This window comes from Bactrocera neohumeralis, chromosome 5 (assembly GCF_024586455.1).
Source record: "Bactrocera neohumeralis isolate Rockhampton chromosome 5, APGP_CSIRO_Bneo_wtdbg2-racon-allhic-juicebox.fasta_v2, whole genome shotgun sequence".
Taxonomy (NCBI): domain Eukaryota; kingdom Metazoa; phylum Arthropoda; class Insecta; order Diptera; family Tephritidae; genus Bactrocera; species Bactrocera neohumeralis.
The window spans coordinates 66818144-66836017 of NC_065922.1; the positions used below are offsets into that span (position 1 = coordinate 66818144).

At 33.2% G+C, this 17874-nt stretch overlaps 1 protein-coding gene across 1 annotated transcript; it reads right to left on the reverse strand.

The window, feature by feature from the left end:
• Nucleotides 1–260: 260 nt before the first annotated feature.
• LOC126760468 (sodium-coupled monocarboxylate transporter 1) lies at nucleotides 261–14320 on the reverse strand. Its single transcript, XM_050476113.1, has 9 exons — nucleotides 13808–14320; nucleotides 3617–3776; nucleotides 3486–3551; nucleotides 3284–3403; nucleotides 3071–3225; nucleotides 2757–3006; nucleotides 2320–2700; nucleotides 2047–2246; nucleotides 261–883 (listed from the first exon to the last, which is right to left on the reverse strand). Exons 1-9 carry the CDS (start codon nucleotides 14047–14049, stop codon nucleotides 601–603), a joined length of 1857 nt encoding a protein of 618 aa, XP_050332070.1. The 5' UTR covers nucleotides 14050–14320; the 3' UTR covers nucleotides 261–600.
• Between the last annotated feature and the right edge of the window lie 3554 nt (nucleotides 14321–17874).

A 17874-nucleotide genomic window follows, 5' to 3' on the forward strand; every position in this document is an offset into this window, starting at 1 on the left:
AGGGGTGCATAGGCAAAATGCGGGTCATTAGTTTGAGGTTAGTGATGGGTCCAACGCGCCAGTGGGCATTTTTTGTGTTTAGGGTGAAGGAATCAGGCCGCTATGTATAGTTAGAGGCGGCGAAAACTTAAAAAAAATATATATATACATACGTATATGCCGGTATTGCCCTGCAGGCAGGCTTTGAAGTATTATTTGGAGCTATGTGTGGGTTTAAGTAATATAATCGTCGTAATTAAACCCAAATAAAGCAACAAATATTGATGGGAGCATACTTTTCGTTTGTATTTACAATAATTTATAGGAACATTTTAATTTTAGTTTTCTTTTTGTCTTGCTTATTGCTATTTACAGTGCTAAATGTGGCAACTACACACTACAACTTCTCTACTAATGCATGATATTTACAATTATTGACTTAAATAAATAGTAGCGCCTTAATGTAGGCAACACCAATATAATTTCGCCCTCTTTACACACTTTAAATTAATATTAAACTTAATTTCTTTGTTTCGTTTTTTCTTTGGTAGCTCACTTAAAGCCTTCAATAAATATAAATTAACTTATTAGTTGCTTGGCGTCTCTCGTACTCGTTTAATTTTACGTGGGCTTCTCTGATAGTTTCGTTAACTTCAATTTGTCCATTTCCAGTGCTTTTGTTGGTGTTTTGTTTTGCTGCTGTGCGCCATTTTCTAGCGCTCTTCGCGCCTTGTAACGATCGACCCAGCGTCGCACACAGGGTGACAGCAGCAAAGTGTCCATGTTCTCCAGCTTGTTGGGGCCCAAGAGAAAGCTGGTGATCAAGCCAATCACGATCGTTATTAGCGAGCCGATCATCGTGTAAAAGAGATATGAGATGTTGTAGATGTGAAAGGTGTCGTTTCTGTTGAAAGAGTTTTGAAGATATTTTATTTTTTTTTGCATAAAGAAAGTTTATAATTATATTAAAATTAAAAAAAATTATAAGTTTGGTTGTTATACTCCGAACAGGGTGTATTGAGTTTACTACGATGTTTGTAACACTCAGAAGGGAACCTCATAGACCCAGTAGTGTATATACAAATCAGCGTGACGATCTGATTCTATTTAGTCATATTCGTTTGTAAGTCCATTTGTCCCTATGTCTGTATATGCGGAAACTAGTTCCTCGGTTTTTGAGATATTGATCTGAAATTTTGCCATATTCGTCTGTCTGTTCATCTACCTCTCTGTCTGTATATGTGGGAACTATTTACTCGATTTTTAAGATATCGATCTAAAATATTGCCTTATTCGTCAGTCTTTTTTTGAGATATCGATATGAAATTTTGCATACGTTCTTATCTCTCTAAGAAGCAGCTTATTTGTCTGCACCGCCGATATAGGACGACTATAACATACAGCTATCATATAAACTGTTTGGTTGGGATCAAGTGGTTGTAGGGAAAACTTTTTCATTTGACGAGATATCTTCACGAAATATTGCACGGAATACTGTCTAAGACCATAGTGCAATCTCCGAAGAAATTGTTCAGATCGAGCCACTATAGCATACAGCTGCCTTACGAGCTGACCGAGTCAAATTAAGTTCTTGTAAGAAATATTTTGTATTTGTGAAGGATATTTTAATATCGTCGCCATCAAAAGGGGGTCTCTCATCCGACACTATTGCTTCTTTTTCATTGTGGGCATTTTGTAAGTGGCGCGTGCCAAGCCCAGTGCCCAATCCTGTGGTGGGATGGTTCGCCTTCTCACTTTAGCTCGCCTTCAAACAGATGTTCTTTGGCTACCCAGAGGATACTTGGTCTAAGACCGAAAGCCGTGAGCTGCTTGAGCCATATGTAAGAGAATCGTTTCTGGCCACTCCAATGTGAGTGGCATTAAGAGAACTTTCCTCATCTGTGTGAACTTCTATACATGACTCTATACAGAAGATTTTAGTTTCGTGCAACCGAAGTTTACGTTTTTTCTTTTATTTCCTTAGTTTCATTACTTTTTATTTTCTTCATATATTTTTTATTATAAATATTAAGAAAATCTTTGTTCAAAATTGTCTATATTACTCACTCCGAGTGCACTGTCGTATGCCCAGTAACATTCTCAGCTATCATGCTCATCGAAGCAAAATCTATGAAGGTGTAATTGCAACCCGTTATAGTATGTGGCTTGCGTAGGTAGCTTACAGCGCCGCTAGCGAGATCTGCCTGAGCGCGTATGCACATCCAGGCCATGAAGACGAGACTGCTTAGGCCACCAACCAGAGCGCCCTAAAAATTTCGAATTATTTTTGCTGTTAGTCAACACTTTTCAGCTCTCTTAAGACTGCTTTCAGCCACTCACCTTTCCCTCAATCCAGGGCACCATAACACCCGCCGTGAAGATGCCCAAGAGCGGACCGTTCGCGACGGACGATAAAGTTATGGTTAATTGTAGCACAGTACCAAGTTTTTCTACCACAAAAACCAAGCTCACACATATGGCACCGAAGATGATGACTACGAAACGCATTATAAGCGCGGTCTGACGCTCGGTGAGTGGCTTTTTAGCAAATGATTTGAAGAAGTCCTCGAGCATCACAGCAGACATAGAATTCAAGCCAGTGGAGAGTGAAGAGAGCGCAGCGCTGAAGACTCCTGCAACGAAGAGACCCGGCAAGCCGGGATAGTCGCCCAGTATTTCCATGACAAGTAGCGGCAGTAGTTGATCATTTCGTTTGGCGAGCTGAAAATACAGATTTAGTCGGTGTCTTAGCGAACAAAAAAAAAATAACAGTGCACCTTCGTTTGCAGCGGATCGCAATCGTGGTAAGTCGCATAGATCAGCAGCCCGCTGTAGCCGCAAACACATATGAAAGTCAGAACGCCGCATATGAAGAGACACAGTGCGGTGCGCGCCGATTTCATATTCGGCAGCGAAAGATAGCGCTGGATCATGTTCTGACTGATCGCATTCGATTTCAGCCAATGAGCAACGCCGCCAATAAAGAGCGAGTAGACGGTATAACGCTCGGTGAGATCAAAGGTGAAGCTGTGGAGAGTAAAAGCTAATAGTATACCGATAAACTATGAACGATAATAAGAAAAAAACTTACTTTGGTGATTCAATGCGTCCACTCTCCTTCGCTTTACGATAAACCTCACCAAATCCACCCACATCTATGGTGCCCTTGACAATGATCAAAACCATGGCGCCAAACATAATAATCGTCTGCACAACATCGGTCCAAACGACAGCTTTCAGACCACCCTAAAGAGAGGAGCAATTTTGAAATAGAAAACATGCTTCTTCAGCGCTGTCTACTTACCACACATGTGTAGAAAATGCACACCAGACAAACCATCGGCGTTACCAGATGTATATTAACGCCCGTAGCCTGATTGAAGGCCAGTGCGGGAACATAAATGACAATTGGCAGCCATAATAACTGAATAAAGAGAGAATAAGAGAAAGTAAAAAAGCGTTCTCCGCTTAAGAGATGTAAATTTTATGTAATGAATTTCACTCACTGATCCGAACATGAAGAGCACTGAACCAAAGAGACGCATGCGCCGATCGTAACGCGACTCCAAATACTAATGGTAGAAAGGGTACAAAAACTGTAGGCTGAAGAACTATAAGACAGAGCACATTTTCTTACCTGATATGTGGATATTAATTTGAGATCGTGGAATACTGGCAGGAAGAAATAGTAAAGCACGAAACCCATGATCACCAACGAGCCCATGATATAGAGATACTGTGTGCCGAAGAGATAGACTTCCGTGGGTGTGCCCAATAGTGTAATGCCAGATATAAAACTGTGAAAATGAAATAAAAATTTTGCGCTTAGAAAATATAAACTCATTAAATCAATTTAAAAGTTTTACTAGTCTGTAAAGCAGCCTCTAGAATCATATAAAGAACTCATTGCTTAAGAAACCAGAATTTAAGCTATTCTGAAAAGAAATGTCCGTCAAGGAATTTTGATGTACATTATTTTTAAGCTTAAAATTGTTTTTTATGGAGCTTGGTGTCAAAACAAGTGATTCTCTTGCTCTCTTCCTTCTTCGTTGATTTATTGGCCGCAGAGTTCTTTGTCTTGACTTTCCTCAGTTCAGTTCAGTTCTCCTGACATATTTTCAAGTTTTTTTTTTCAAATTAATCCACCAACCGACTAGACGCTTCATCTTTGGTCCTACGATAGCTTTACATTACCCAATCATTTTCTAATTTGACATTCTAACATTCAAGAGAGTTTTGTTTATGTAAAAGAGCTCCAAAAGTGGAAAACTGCTGATATTTTGACGCATGCAGTATTTGAAAACAGATCTCTCAATCTTCTCTCGAGCTCTCAAGGAAAAGTAAATACCATTCTCTTAAGAAAAGTCTCGTTTTCAATTCTTTTCAATTATTGTTCCCAGATATTTTCTCTTAAGAATGAAACGAAGTAGTAAAGAAATATATAAGTATTATTGAGCGATAAATATTTTACGCGATTACTTTGAAGTCGGCAAAATTAAACTGTGAAATATATTCCCAACTTGAAAAATATTCCTGTACACAATAGCTCTCTTCATAATAAAAAAGAAATAGCATGTGTCGTAAGCAATATAGACACTTAAAAGAAGAATAAATACTGGAAATACTTTATTAGTTTTAAAAAATATTAAAAAAGTGGCAACCTTTCGGAAAAATGTTTTTAAAGGCAAACTTCATTAAATGTCTCTAACTCTATTAATTTAAATTATCATTAAAATATTATTACTAATTTTGAAAAATATTAAGCAAGTGGCAACCTTTCCGAAAAATACTTTCAAAGCCGAACTTCAATAAATGTCTTCAACTCTATTCATTTGCCATATTATTAAACTATAATATTTATAATTAATTGAAAATTGTTAAACAGGTGGCAACATTTTTGAAAACACTTTCGATTTTGAAGTTGCTTAAACCTTTTTAAATATAATATAAATTTTTATGTTTTTTACAAATGTTTATCAAATAAATTTAACTATGTTAATTGTTTTCAGGTGGCATCTTTTCTAAAAAAATGTTTTTAATAAATATATCTTAGACCTCTTTAGAGCATATATTTTAATAATTACTTTACTTAAACAATTTCATTGATTGAGATTTTTTAAACAGCTGGCAACATTGCTAAAAAATTTTACTTTTATAAATTTTAATAAATTTAAGTATATTAATTGCTTTCAGGTGGCAACTTTTCTATAATTTTTTTTAACCGGTGACATGTTTTAGGACTGCAGTGTGATACACATACTGCATATATTTCAAGAATATATGAGATTTTTGAATTAGGTGGCAACTTTCCTAAAGAAATTTTTATTAAAGCGAACTTATCTAAATGTGTTACCTTTGATATTTTTTAGTATGTTTATTTTATTAAAATTATGAAATTATATTTTTTAAGCAAGTGGCATCCTTTATAAAACAGTCAGCAAAAATTATTTATTTTTTCATAGATTAATTAAACTTCTTTAGCTCTCATGTATTGTTTCTTAATTATATGATTTTTGTTTAAATAATTTCAAATGGGTGGCAACCCTTCAACTTTGAAAACTTCAATTTCAAGGATTACAACGCATGCTTCATATGACATTAAAATCTACTCAAAACGAATTAAAAATTATTTCAAACAGGTGGCAACCCTTTTTAGCTGTTTTGAAAATTTCAGTTATTACAACGCATATATCATATACCTTTAAAATCGGTTCATACCAAATTATAATTTTTAGTAATCATGTGGCAACCCTGCTGAAAACCCCGCATTTAAGTTTTCGTTACTTTCATAAGGTTCTTTAGCTCTACAAGTATTGTATATTTTCTTAATTACATAATAATTAGTTAAATAATTTCAAACAGGTGGCAACCTTAAATTTTTTAGAAAAGTTCGAGATTTACAACGCATGTTTCAGATAACATTAAAATCGGTTCAAAGCAAATTATAATTTTTATTATAAACATGAAAACACAAATTATTTAATTTAAATTTTCGTTGCTTTCTTACATTTTTTTAGTTTTATTGTATTTTTGCTTGTATTTATAATTTTTTGTTAAATGTTTTCCAGAAGTTGGCAACCTTCTAACTTTTTTTTTTGTATATCCAAGTAAAAATGTTGTTTAAACAAGTAGCAATCCTCCTGAAACCCTTCCCAAAAGCTATGTTTGTTTTCTTAGCTTTCTTAAAACTCTTTAGTTCTATTGTATTACTTCAAAAATGTGGCAACTTTGAATTTTTTTTTTAAATTTTCTAAGTATTACACAACGTATTCCAAAAATAATAAATTCAGTCATAAATTTGATATATGAGCTTTGAACACACTTATAGCAAGCTTTTGTTTGAACTGGGATTGCCTTTAGGTAACAAATGTTTTATTCGAAAAAATTTAAAGTTATTTTCATGTAAAGACTGCTGTCAATTCCACTCTCACTAGCTGCTTTGTAGATATGTAAATATGTAACCGAGGCTTACGCCCGTAGTTTTAAGCACTTGCTTTGACAAAGGGCTATTGTACGTGCCTCGAATACGATTTTTTTTATTTATTCTTATAACTTTTAATTTCACTGCGATGTGTTTGAATGTTACAAGATTGAAATTAAAAATTCTGTGTTCAATATGTGTCAATGCGAGAGGAATTCAAAATTTTTTATGGAATTTTTGTTTTGAAGTTTTTTTATTATAAATTAAATTGAGTTCTAATTTTTCGAATGATTTTGTTCTTAGTACAGATGTACATATAAGTATATGTATGTAAGTAAATACACAAACATGTAAACTTTAAATTTTCGGGATCCCGCAAAAACTTTTGAATGTACATAGAGAATTTGTAATTTTGCTAAAGTTTTTTTAATTTTTAGAGGAAAACTTAGGCGAGAAATAAATATGTATTGCAAATGAACAAAAACGATTAAGACATACCGACATTTTTCGGGATCCCGAATATTGCATAGGAGTTCTAATTTCGAAATGTTAGAAATAGTAATACTATAATAATAATAAGTAATTGTGTATGAACAAAAATGCAAAAAAAAAAAAAAAATCCGTAAATTTTCGGGATCCAGAATATTAATATTTTATTTTAAATATATTTATTTCTAAAGAAAAGAAATTCAGCTATGTAGGTTTGACATGAATATAGGATTTCAATAAGAGAAAATATTAGAATTTTTCTTTAATCCCGAAATTTGTCGGGATCCCGAAAACTCATTGAATAAAAGTTGAAGGCGATAAAAAGAGGAGAAATGTTTTATTAACAATTATTAATTTATGTGCAATGAAAGTTTTTTTATATTATGAATTTATGCCGAATAATTAATTGAACCCGAAAACTTTGGAACAAAAATATAATAAGCTAAAAAGGAAATTCAAATGCCACTAAGTCGATTAACGCGGTATAACATTGGTGTAACAATTTGTTAATAAGCAGCAACCGTTTTTATTATAAAGTTATACATACATATGTATGTACATACATAATACATATGTATTTATGGTACTATCTTGAAGGATTAGGAGATAGCAAAAGTGTGAAATTAGTTCACTAAAAAATTTAAAACATGCATAAAAATTTATTAAATAGCTTTTAGACTTTTATTAACAGAAAATCTGACAAAACTTTTGTAATTCCAAAAAATTTCGGGATCCCGAAAACTCATTGCCTGTAAATCGAATAATGCAGCAAGCTCGTGGCTTTTAAGCCTATATGTAGAAATATTTTACAAAACTGCTCTAATCCCGAAAAACGGGATCCCGAAAATTCTGAATAACATTTATTTTTTAATATTTCAGTTTTCGTTAGGAGAAATAAATTTATACATTAATATACATTTTTTATGTACTTTTTTAAAAAAAAAAAACGCATGTATCTCATCGGTTCTTTATTTGAAACGTTAGATTGGTTCATGACATTTACTTTTTGAAGATAATTTCATTTAAATGTTGACCGCGGCTGCGTCAGGTGGTCCATTCGGAAAAATTTTGGGCAACCGAGCATCCCGAAAAATTTCTTCGGTAATGTTGTCTTCCAAAGCTGGAATAGTTGCTGGCTTATTTCTGTAGACTTTAGACTTGACGTAGCCCCACAAAAAATAGTCTAAAGGCGTTAAATCGCATGATCTTGGTGGCCAACTTACGGGTCCATTTTTGAATATTGTTCTCCGAAGTTTTCCCTCAAAATGGCCATAGAATCGCGAGCTGTGTGGCATGTAGCGCCATCTTGTTGAAACCACATGAGTCAACATTTAAATGAAATTATCTTCAAAAAGTAAATGTCATGAACCAATCGAACGTTTCAAATAAAGAACCGATGAGATTTTGCAAATTTTATGCGTTTTTTTTTTTTTAGCTCTAAAAAGTCCCGAAATATGTAAATGTATATGTATGTATGTAAGTAGTTATAAATTTATAGTTCAGTCTCAAAAAAACCGGATCCCGAAAATTATGAATAACATTCTGTTTTTAATATTTCTGTTTTCCTTAGGTGTAATTAATCGATACATAAATATTTAATTATAAATTTATAGTCTAGTCTCGAAAAAACGGGATCCCGAAAATTCTGTATAACACTTATTTTTTAATATTTCTGTTTTCCTCAGGTGTAATTAATCGATACATAAATATTTAATTATATATTTATAGTCTAGTCTCGAAAAAACGGGATCCCGAAAATTCTGTATAACATTTATTTTTTAATATTTCTTTTTACCTTAGGTAATAAATAAATTTTATATATAAATATATAATTATAAATTTATACTCTCTCATAACTCCTACAAATTGGGCGCCAAACAAATTTACAACAAATCTCCGTTTATTAATATCATGTAGTTTACCACACTTATCAAATTACTCGCATTTTCCACTTTATTTCTTCGCTCGAGTTTTTTTCCACTTTTTCGCACATTACTTCATTTGCCTAGTTGAGCGCGATTTATTTTTAGCTAAAATTCAATTTGAGTATTATCATTTATTGCGCTGTCAGTCATTCGCATTTAGTGTTGTAATTTTTATTGTTACTTTTTTTTTGCTTGCTTTGCATAGTTGCATACACCCACCAGCATCCGTTGGTCGCGCGCTTTCTCCATGCTCCTCTCTGCTGCTGCCATGCCGCAAACACTGTCAAACCCACAACAATCAACGGTCGTCAGTCAAATCTTAATTCAGTCTGCTCTTAATAAACTGTGGCAACTTTGCATACAAGCTCGTAGTCGCTGACCTATACAGCGTTTACTAGCTGTCAATTGGACCAGGGTCGCTTCCCCTTCTGCGTTTTGATTTCGTGTGCGTTTGTGTGTGTGGGTGGTTGTATATATGTATACATGTGTATTGTATATATACATATGAATTTGTGCCTGCATATATGTATATATGTATGTTTGCCTGCTTGTTTGCGAATGCGTCTAATTTGCCACACAATTATTAAATTGCTTCAAATACTTTACTTATGGCGTATAAGGAACACAAAATTACGCTTTTCTTCAGCGACTGTAAGCAAATCGTATGGAAATTGTACGGATTTATATAGTATAATAATGGGTTTAATACGTATGTATATAAGTAGCTTGAAGTTTGCGCCACGCTTCTATGGCGCTTGTTAGTTGCAAAGATAGTTTTATGTTTGAAGCTTTTGGTTATATTTGTGGATGTGGTTGAATACATATGTAAATATGTCTGTATGTATGTGTTATTAACACAAATACATTCTTATACATATTTACATATATACTTCCATGTATATAACACCATTTTTTGTTGCATTCTAATGAAATTGCATCAGTCACATAGCGTATTGGGGTGATGTTCCCTAAACGATCTGCACGAACGTTGTCAAAATGTTATGAAATATATTTCGACATCTATATGTAGATATATATACGAATACATATATATTTATGCACTCATATGCACTGACAAATAGCCACATAAATTACGCGCTCATAAATTGTTTGATTGCGTTATTTCAGTGACTCACTGATTTTGGTGTCAGCTGTCACCTTTAAGACCTTGACGCAGCAAATTGCTGAAATAAATATGTATAATCTAATAAATAAGATCGTATATACAAACTTACATATACTTAACTCAAGCTATGAACTCTAAAACGTTCTTCTTCATCTACAAGTACATACATATGTACGAGTATGCCTAGTACTGATTAGCTACTGAGCAGTAAAATGTATGCATATAATATTTATGTCTGCAGATTCTTAAAATTAATTATACATATGTATGTACATATGTATTATGAAGTAAATACTATAATTTAAAAGAAGATAAAAAAGTATTAACTGCGGCTGCTTAATACCCTGCTCCGGAATAAAGCTCGTCTTAGCGTAAAAATATCATTATCCAGATTTTCACCTTACAGTCTGTATGGCAGCTATATGTTATAGCAATTCGATGTGAACAAAATATTTTGAGATTAAAGCTTTGTCTTAGAAAAATATCTAAGCCAAATTTCGTGAAGATGTCTTTTAAAATAAAAAAGTTTTTCTTACAAGAACTTGATTTTTATCGGTAAGTTTGTGTGGCCTCTATATGTTATAGTGGTCCGTTATCGGCGATTCCAACAAATTAACAGCTTCTCAAGAAGAAAAAAATGCATGAGAAATTTCTGATAAATATCTCGAAGCCTGAAGATCAATTGTAGATATAAGGAGTCTGTTAAATCAACTAAGCCTGTCACGCTGATCACTTATATTTTATATTTATATAGTCTCCTATTGTGTGTTAACAACTTCGTGGCAAACTCAATAAACACTGTTTCTTATAAAAAAAAAATTTATTTGTTTTCTAATATAATATTTTTTTTAAATTTTTTTAAAAAGTGGCAACCCTTCTAAAACAAAACCTAAAATTTTTTATTGTTTTGGTGTGTATTTGTTTTCTGATTTAATATTTTAACTTTTTTATAAACTTTAATTTTTTAAATGGTGGCAACCCTTTGCAAAAATAATCATCTTAAATTTATTGTTTTGGTTTTTATTTGTGTCATATTATAATATTTTAAATTTTCTTATATAATTTAAATTTTTAAATAGTGGCAACCTTTCTAAAAAAATCTAAAATTTGTTATTATTTTGGTGTTAATTTGTTTCCTAATGTAATATTTAAATTTTTATTATATACCTTAAATTTTTAAATAGTGGCAACCCTTTCGAAAAATAAACATCTTAAATTTGTTATTGTTTTTGTGTTTATTTGTTTTCTAATATGATATTATTACGTTTTTTATATACTTAAAATTTTTTAATAGTGGCAACTCTTCTAAAAAAAATCTAAAATTTGTTATTGTTTTGGTGTGTATTTGTTTTCTGATTTAATATTTTAACTTTTTTATAAACTTTAATTTTTTAAATGGTGGCCACTCTTTGGAAAAATAATCTTCTTAAATTTGTTTTTTTGGTGTTTATTTGTGTCATATTATAATATTTTAAATTTTTTTATATAATTTGAATTTTTAAATAGTGGCAACACTTTTGAAAAATAAGAATCTTAAATTTTTTATTGTTTTTGTTTTTCTTATATATTTTTATGTTTTTTATATACTTTAAAATTGGCAACCTTTGGAAAAATAATCATTTTAAATATATTTTTTGATGTTTAGTTCATATTAAAATACTTTTAATTTTTTTCTTTATTAATAATTTTTAAATCCTTAGAAAAATTGCAAACCTACGTTTGCTAAACATATTGAAATGGTTGTTGTTCTTAAATATTGGTTTTGCATTTTGAGGGTAAAAATGTGGTGCATTTTGCCGATGTTCAAAAAGTTAATCAACTGCATAGCCAACTTTTAAATTTTTTTTTTTTTTTTTATACCAATATTTCAGATGAGTGTTTTTGTTTTCAGTTGAAGAACCATATTGCAGTAAAACATATGTATATATTTACATTTATTTATTGTTGTAGTAATATTGGTTTTCGTTTCTAATACCTTAAAAATTTCACAAAGTTGTGAAATAATATTATTTTCAATCAATGTTCTCATTAAAATTTGGTTCTTCAATTGGTTTTTTGGTGTATTAAAATGTTTATTATTGTAAGTTTATCAAACATGTGGCAACTTTTCATTAAAAATGTGTCATTATAGAGATTTTATTTGTTCGGACCCATAATAGCAGAAATCGCATATATATATAATTTTGTGTAATATATTTGGTCGCAAAATTTTGGAAATATTCGCTAGTTTTTTTTATTAATTATTTTTCTCAAAAATGATTTCCATTCCGATATCCAACTTTCATCTGTCATCGTCTTTTCAACTTATTTTAGTTATAGAACTTATTCAACAGGTGTCATATTTTTCATTAAAAATGCTCTTTTTTTTTTTATTTAGTTACAATTTCCTAAACCATTATTTCATCTCATGCAGAACTCCTTCAAAATATGCCTCTATAACTTGCGTGGAACAGTTTTAAGTCCCTTTAGTAGAATGACAACTTGTGACCAGTTTTTCCACAAATTGTTGACAAATACTAGAGAAAGTCAATACGCAATCACGATGCAAAATTACTCGTGATCATTTTCACGTGATTGAGAACCCTCTACCGCAACTTAGCTTTAATCTCATTTAATTAAATTATGCGTAAAAGGGGGATATTTGTTTCAGCTCACGAAGTGAAGTACTGGTCAAATATTTAATTGAATGAAAGTGATCGATTATTTCCATGCCTTAATTTAATTCATCGTTAATTGCGCTGGTTTACAAAGGTAACATTCTCGCAATTTTTTTCTGACCGCAGTTAGCTAAGGTTAAAATATTTGCGGTTGATCTCCATTCGCGCTAAAACCCGCGTAAGCTTATTGAGCACTTAACTTGTCGATGTCTTTTCGATGAAAATGAGGTTTAATATTGCCTCACAATTTTTTTTTAACTCTCCAACTTTTGCTGGATTAAGGTAGAAACAACAAAAATTGCATAACCCTAGGCATCCAAGCGATCTAGCTGCAATATAATTCAATCGTTTAAGCGGATTTATGATGGGTTAAATTCACTTCGACCATAAAAAATATGAGGTTAAAGATTGAATTAGGACGGACGGATTTGTCCAGAGCTACCTAAGTGCGAATTTGTGGGATCGAGAACCACATTTACAATCCGAACTAAGCAAATCTTATCAAATTTATGAGGGCTTAGATGGATCAAAAGAAGTTTTCAGAAATACAACGGATTTGTTTAGAGCTGTCTAAGATCTAAGTGTGAATATGTGTGATTGAGGAGCAGATTTGGAACCTGAACTAATCGAATCTTACCTAAGTAAACACTGTGTTTTAAACAAAAAAAAGTGAAAAGTTTTCAGGCTTCGAATCCCAGCCTGACTTCACTTCGGTACCGTCAAAAGAATAATTATTTTCCATATAAAAGGAACAAAAATTTGTTAAGGGATGTAACTATGAACTGTCTAAGAAAGTTAGAAGCCAAAATGTTTATAGAAAAAAATAATTTTTAGAGGTTTCACATCATATCGATACCTATATTCTATCCATAAGCGGGAAGGATAATACCTAAGGAGATCACGCTTGAATTAGTTTGGATCGTGCAGAGAGAGACTTCAGCTAAATATATTTATTTGATAAGGTCTCATAAATCAGTGTCTTCTTTTTCAAACCTCCAATTTGTGATTAGAGGTCAATGTTTTTTGCTTCTTGGACCATTAGTTTTTTTCTTGTTACAGTTTTTTATAGGACAATATGTGTTTTTTTGTTTAAGGCGCACTCCACCACAATATTATATTTTAAGGACCAATTCTCAGAACCAAGTGCGTTAAGTTTGTGGTTAAAAGTTTGTAGATTTAATATCCATACATTCTATAATTCATCACTAACCTCGCTATCAGCGACATGGCGATAGGGAAAATCTTCATATTTCTGCCGCCCACCAGATAAGCATCCTCGGCATCCTCTGTCGTTAGCGATTTGCGTGCCTTCGCCTCACGACGCATTTGCAGCGCAAAATAAATACCGATCACCGCACAGCTGGTTAACATTAAAACGAACACCACATAATCGGGCCAGCCGAAGCGCTGCAGGCTAACGCGCACTTCGTCCACATTCATTTTAGGCAGCATGCTGAATGGCTTACAAAAGTTGAAATTGCAACTATTTTTTATTAGAAAAAGAACATAAAAGTTTATTTAATTCCCGTTACAAAGCACTACACAAACACTTTTTAGTGTAATTTGCTGGTAGAGTCCTTCGAGAATGTCCTTTTTCCAGTTTTGGCACACTTCCACTTAATTCAGCACACGATCACTATATTAACCACGAGCGCGACCGTTGGACCGTTGCTTACGCGTTCGCACGCGAATTATAACTGATTTAACTGAGACCGTTACTTTGCATCTTATTACCCGTTAGTTCTAAATTTATACTAAATAAACACATATGCTGCGACATCATACGTAGTTCTCGTCGAACGTCGTCTAGATTGTTGTTGCAGTTTTTTTTATATTTTTTTTTTTTGGTTTTTGCGAAGTATTACGAACACAAATTAGCCGCTAAACACGGTTGCATATTACTAAGTGGCTCGTCAAATGCTGATCAACGTACTCGCAGCATGTTGTTGACAGCAAGTTGAACCTGAGGGTGTCAATTTACGGTAATTTTACAGCTATTACGTTGTATTATCTCCAGACAGCAAGTCTTGCAGAGCTACTTGGCATTTCTAAATAGTTTTATACTAATAAGAATTAGCTTTGCTTTGATCGTATGCGTTCTTTAGGGGGTTTGTGAGATTTGCTCATATGTGAAGATATGGCACTCATACGAATAAATTTTGTTAATTCGGTCCAGTGTTGCTTACTAGCGCATGATCACCCTCAAACAGAGCGCACAAGCTTCGTATGCTCTTTAAAGTAATAAACTCTCTCGCGCATAGGCATATATAACAGTTTGCGTGCGCTCTCTGCTTGGCGCTCAGCAGTTACTACAAGCTGATTGGTCATTCGTTTGTTTACAGTGCGCGTCAAACTGTTGTTTAATGGAAAGCAGTAGATAAGTGAGTGTTTCTGCAGACTTTGAACTCTTGGCTATTCTTGACGTATCTGCAAATTACCAGTAGCTACTTATAGACTCTTATGAATATATGTATGTAAGTTTAATAGATATACATAGCTAGTAACAGTCTAACTCATTTATTGCAAGGAAATGCTTTGAAGCCTGCTTGCTAAGTTCGCAGTTTGTGCGCTAGCGTTCATTTAAGTAAATTAAGATTTATTCCAGACTTGATATACATATTAATAAGCGTGTTTACAGTTACATGTGCTAAAGAGATAAAAAAAACAACTTTGAAGATGCAATTCATAATCATATGGTATCTGGAATTGCATTACGCAATGTGACAAACTGAGCGTCAGAAGGCAAAGTGGATGAGATTAGCGGTTTATACGAGTCAGTCTTGAGCCGCGTCATATTAAAAAATTACAAAAACGGTATGCTAGGTCCCAGGAATGACGACATGTGTTAAGAAAAAAGATGCAAAGGTTAGCTTGAGGGCTGTGCCAGTCGTCTATAAGGAATCTATACTGAAAGTGATCCGTTTTAATTGTTTTTTACTGACTAATTCTCACAAGGTTAGATCCTAAAAGTAACAGCCTTTGGTTGGACCAATTCGAGTAACGTAGAACGGGCTGTTGCGGGAATTGCTGATTTTCTTCAAAGATTCAAACTTCAGAGCTAAATTGTATACCAATATTATACCAGACAGAGGCCGGACTGGCCCAATGGCTGAAGAACTGACTTTGTCAGTTGAATGTGGAGTTGCATTGCAACCGGGTGCCGGACCCAAAGCACGGCAGAGGTTTTAGATGGGCCTCGAACTCTACCAAGGTGGTTAGTGTGTCCATTCCACACTGCCAATTGGTACTGAAAATGCTTTGCATTCTCAGGGCGCTGATCAACGCATTGATTTGATCCGCTGTGCTTTTGAGCGCCGTGGAGTAAGGCTGTCGTCAGCAGGTGCCCACGTAAAACACACCGGACGTTGGCCCAATGGCTATTGGAGCTTTCCGAACTACTCCAATAGTAAACATATTAGTCAAAGCCGGATCACCTGCCTTAGAAAGCAGGTTACTCTTCATCACAAAAAGCATGACTACTAAACTGATCTACGCGGAAGGATCATCTATCAAAGCTACACTAAAACATACTAGGTTAGGCTACCATCTTTCGCCTCAGTTTTTATGGCAGAAGCAACAGACATTCTTCACACTTGCCAAGTAGCACAAAAGAGTTGAAATAATCACATAATATTCAGTGACTCCTTATTATCGCTCAAAGCTATTGTAAACGAAACTTCTGCTGATCAATTGATTTGCCAAATCAGAGATATCCTTTCCGCCAATGATAGGGAAAATAAAATATCGTGAACAACCCAGCCATATCGGCATACAAGATAATACTCTAACAGAATGAAGCCATATTGGCAGTATGCCTTTACTTAGATTTTCTTAATGAGTTATGATGAAGCTTTTTACTGTAAAGTTGTAATTTTAAAACTTGAAAATAGCATTAAGAACAATCGCATCAGAAATCGCGCTAAAAATATTATCAATAGATATTCGCCCTACTGCAAAATCACAAATAACTACCGATGTCCTCCAATCTTTCCCACAACTAACGAGTTTTTCAATAAGAACGCTACCAAAACGGATTAGGATATCAAAAAAATTTTTTATACCTGTGAAAGTAAATTCTATGCCATTATTATGGTGAAATTACATCCTTTCCTGACAATATTAACTCTGTGTATTCAAAATGGATGGAATCGAGTCAATTTTTCCCTTAGCCCCATATACCTAATACAAAGACTTTCGAACTTCCAAGTGACTTTATGCCGAATTTATCCTCCAATATTTGAGTTATCTCAATGAAAATGAGAGAGCGTTTTTTGCTTATAATGGTGAATATTTTGCCTCAAATTAGGCGAAAACTTGACCTAGTGCCGATATAACTAATAACAAGATTTTCGAACAACCGGCTGACTTTACTCCATGGGATTAATGATTGTATGTATGTGAAGTACCTAAATGAAACCCAGGGATCACTTTTTAAGTATATGGCTTGCTTGGATGTTGAACCTCTGGTTAACAGTTTACACCTTAAGATATTTCCAGGCTTTAGTTCCTGCCAGATGCGAGAGTATATAATGTTCGGTTGTAACCGAACTTAGTTTTTCTTACTTGTTCTTTTTATCGCTAAATCTTTGGTTGTATATCTAGTTGTTTTTGTCTTTGAAACAAAATTTCGCGACTAAGATCCGATTAGTTGCTTGCCTTGTTTTTAAATTATAAACATATTTGAAATCTTTTAAGAGTAGATATGTTAGTGTCTGAGTTTACATACTAACATACATACCTATTTGTATATTTCTAAGAAAGCTTTTTCAGAGATTTCTATGAAAAACTGCCGTTGAACTCACGTGTAACTATTTGTTTACCTTTAAAAATGCTTTGTTTTCTTTATTCCCGGTAAAAAAATAAATCATAGAAAAATTACTTTGCAATTTCGTAACAATTGTAAATTTAAAACTGAGAGAATCCACGTCGCGTGTACGCCAATTATTTAATAATATAGGCCATTTTGACAATTGTTTTGGTGCTTAATTTATGAATGCAGATTTATCGAGAAACTCGCTTACTCGTTGCTAGATTTAGCAATGCTTTCGCTTTGCTGAGTAAGAGCTTATAAAAGGTGCACCATTTCGAGGTTTCCTACTTTCTTAAAAAAACCACAGAAACCTCAAATTTAATGTTGAATGTTTATTATCATTCGAAAGAACATTCTTTGGCATTTATTTATTTTTAAGATTATCGCTTTCAAATGTTGGTCGCGGCTACGTCTCAGATGGTTCATCCGTTGAGTCCAACTTTCGATGACTCATTCGTGCATTTCTA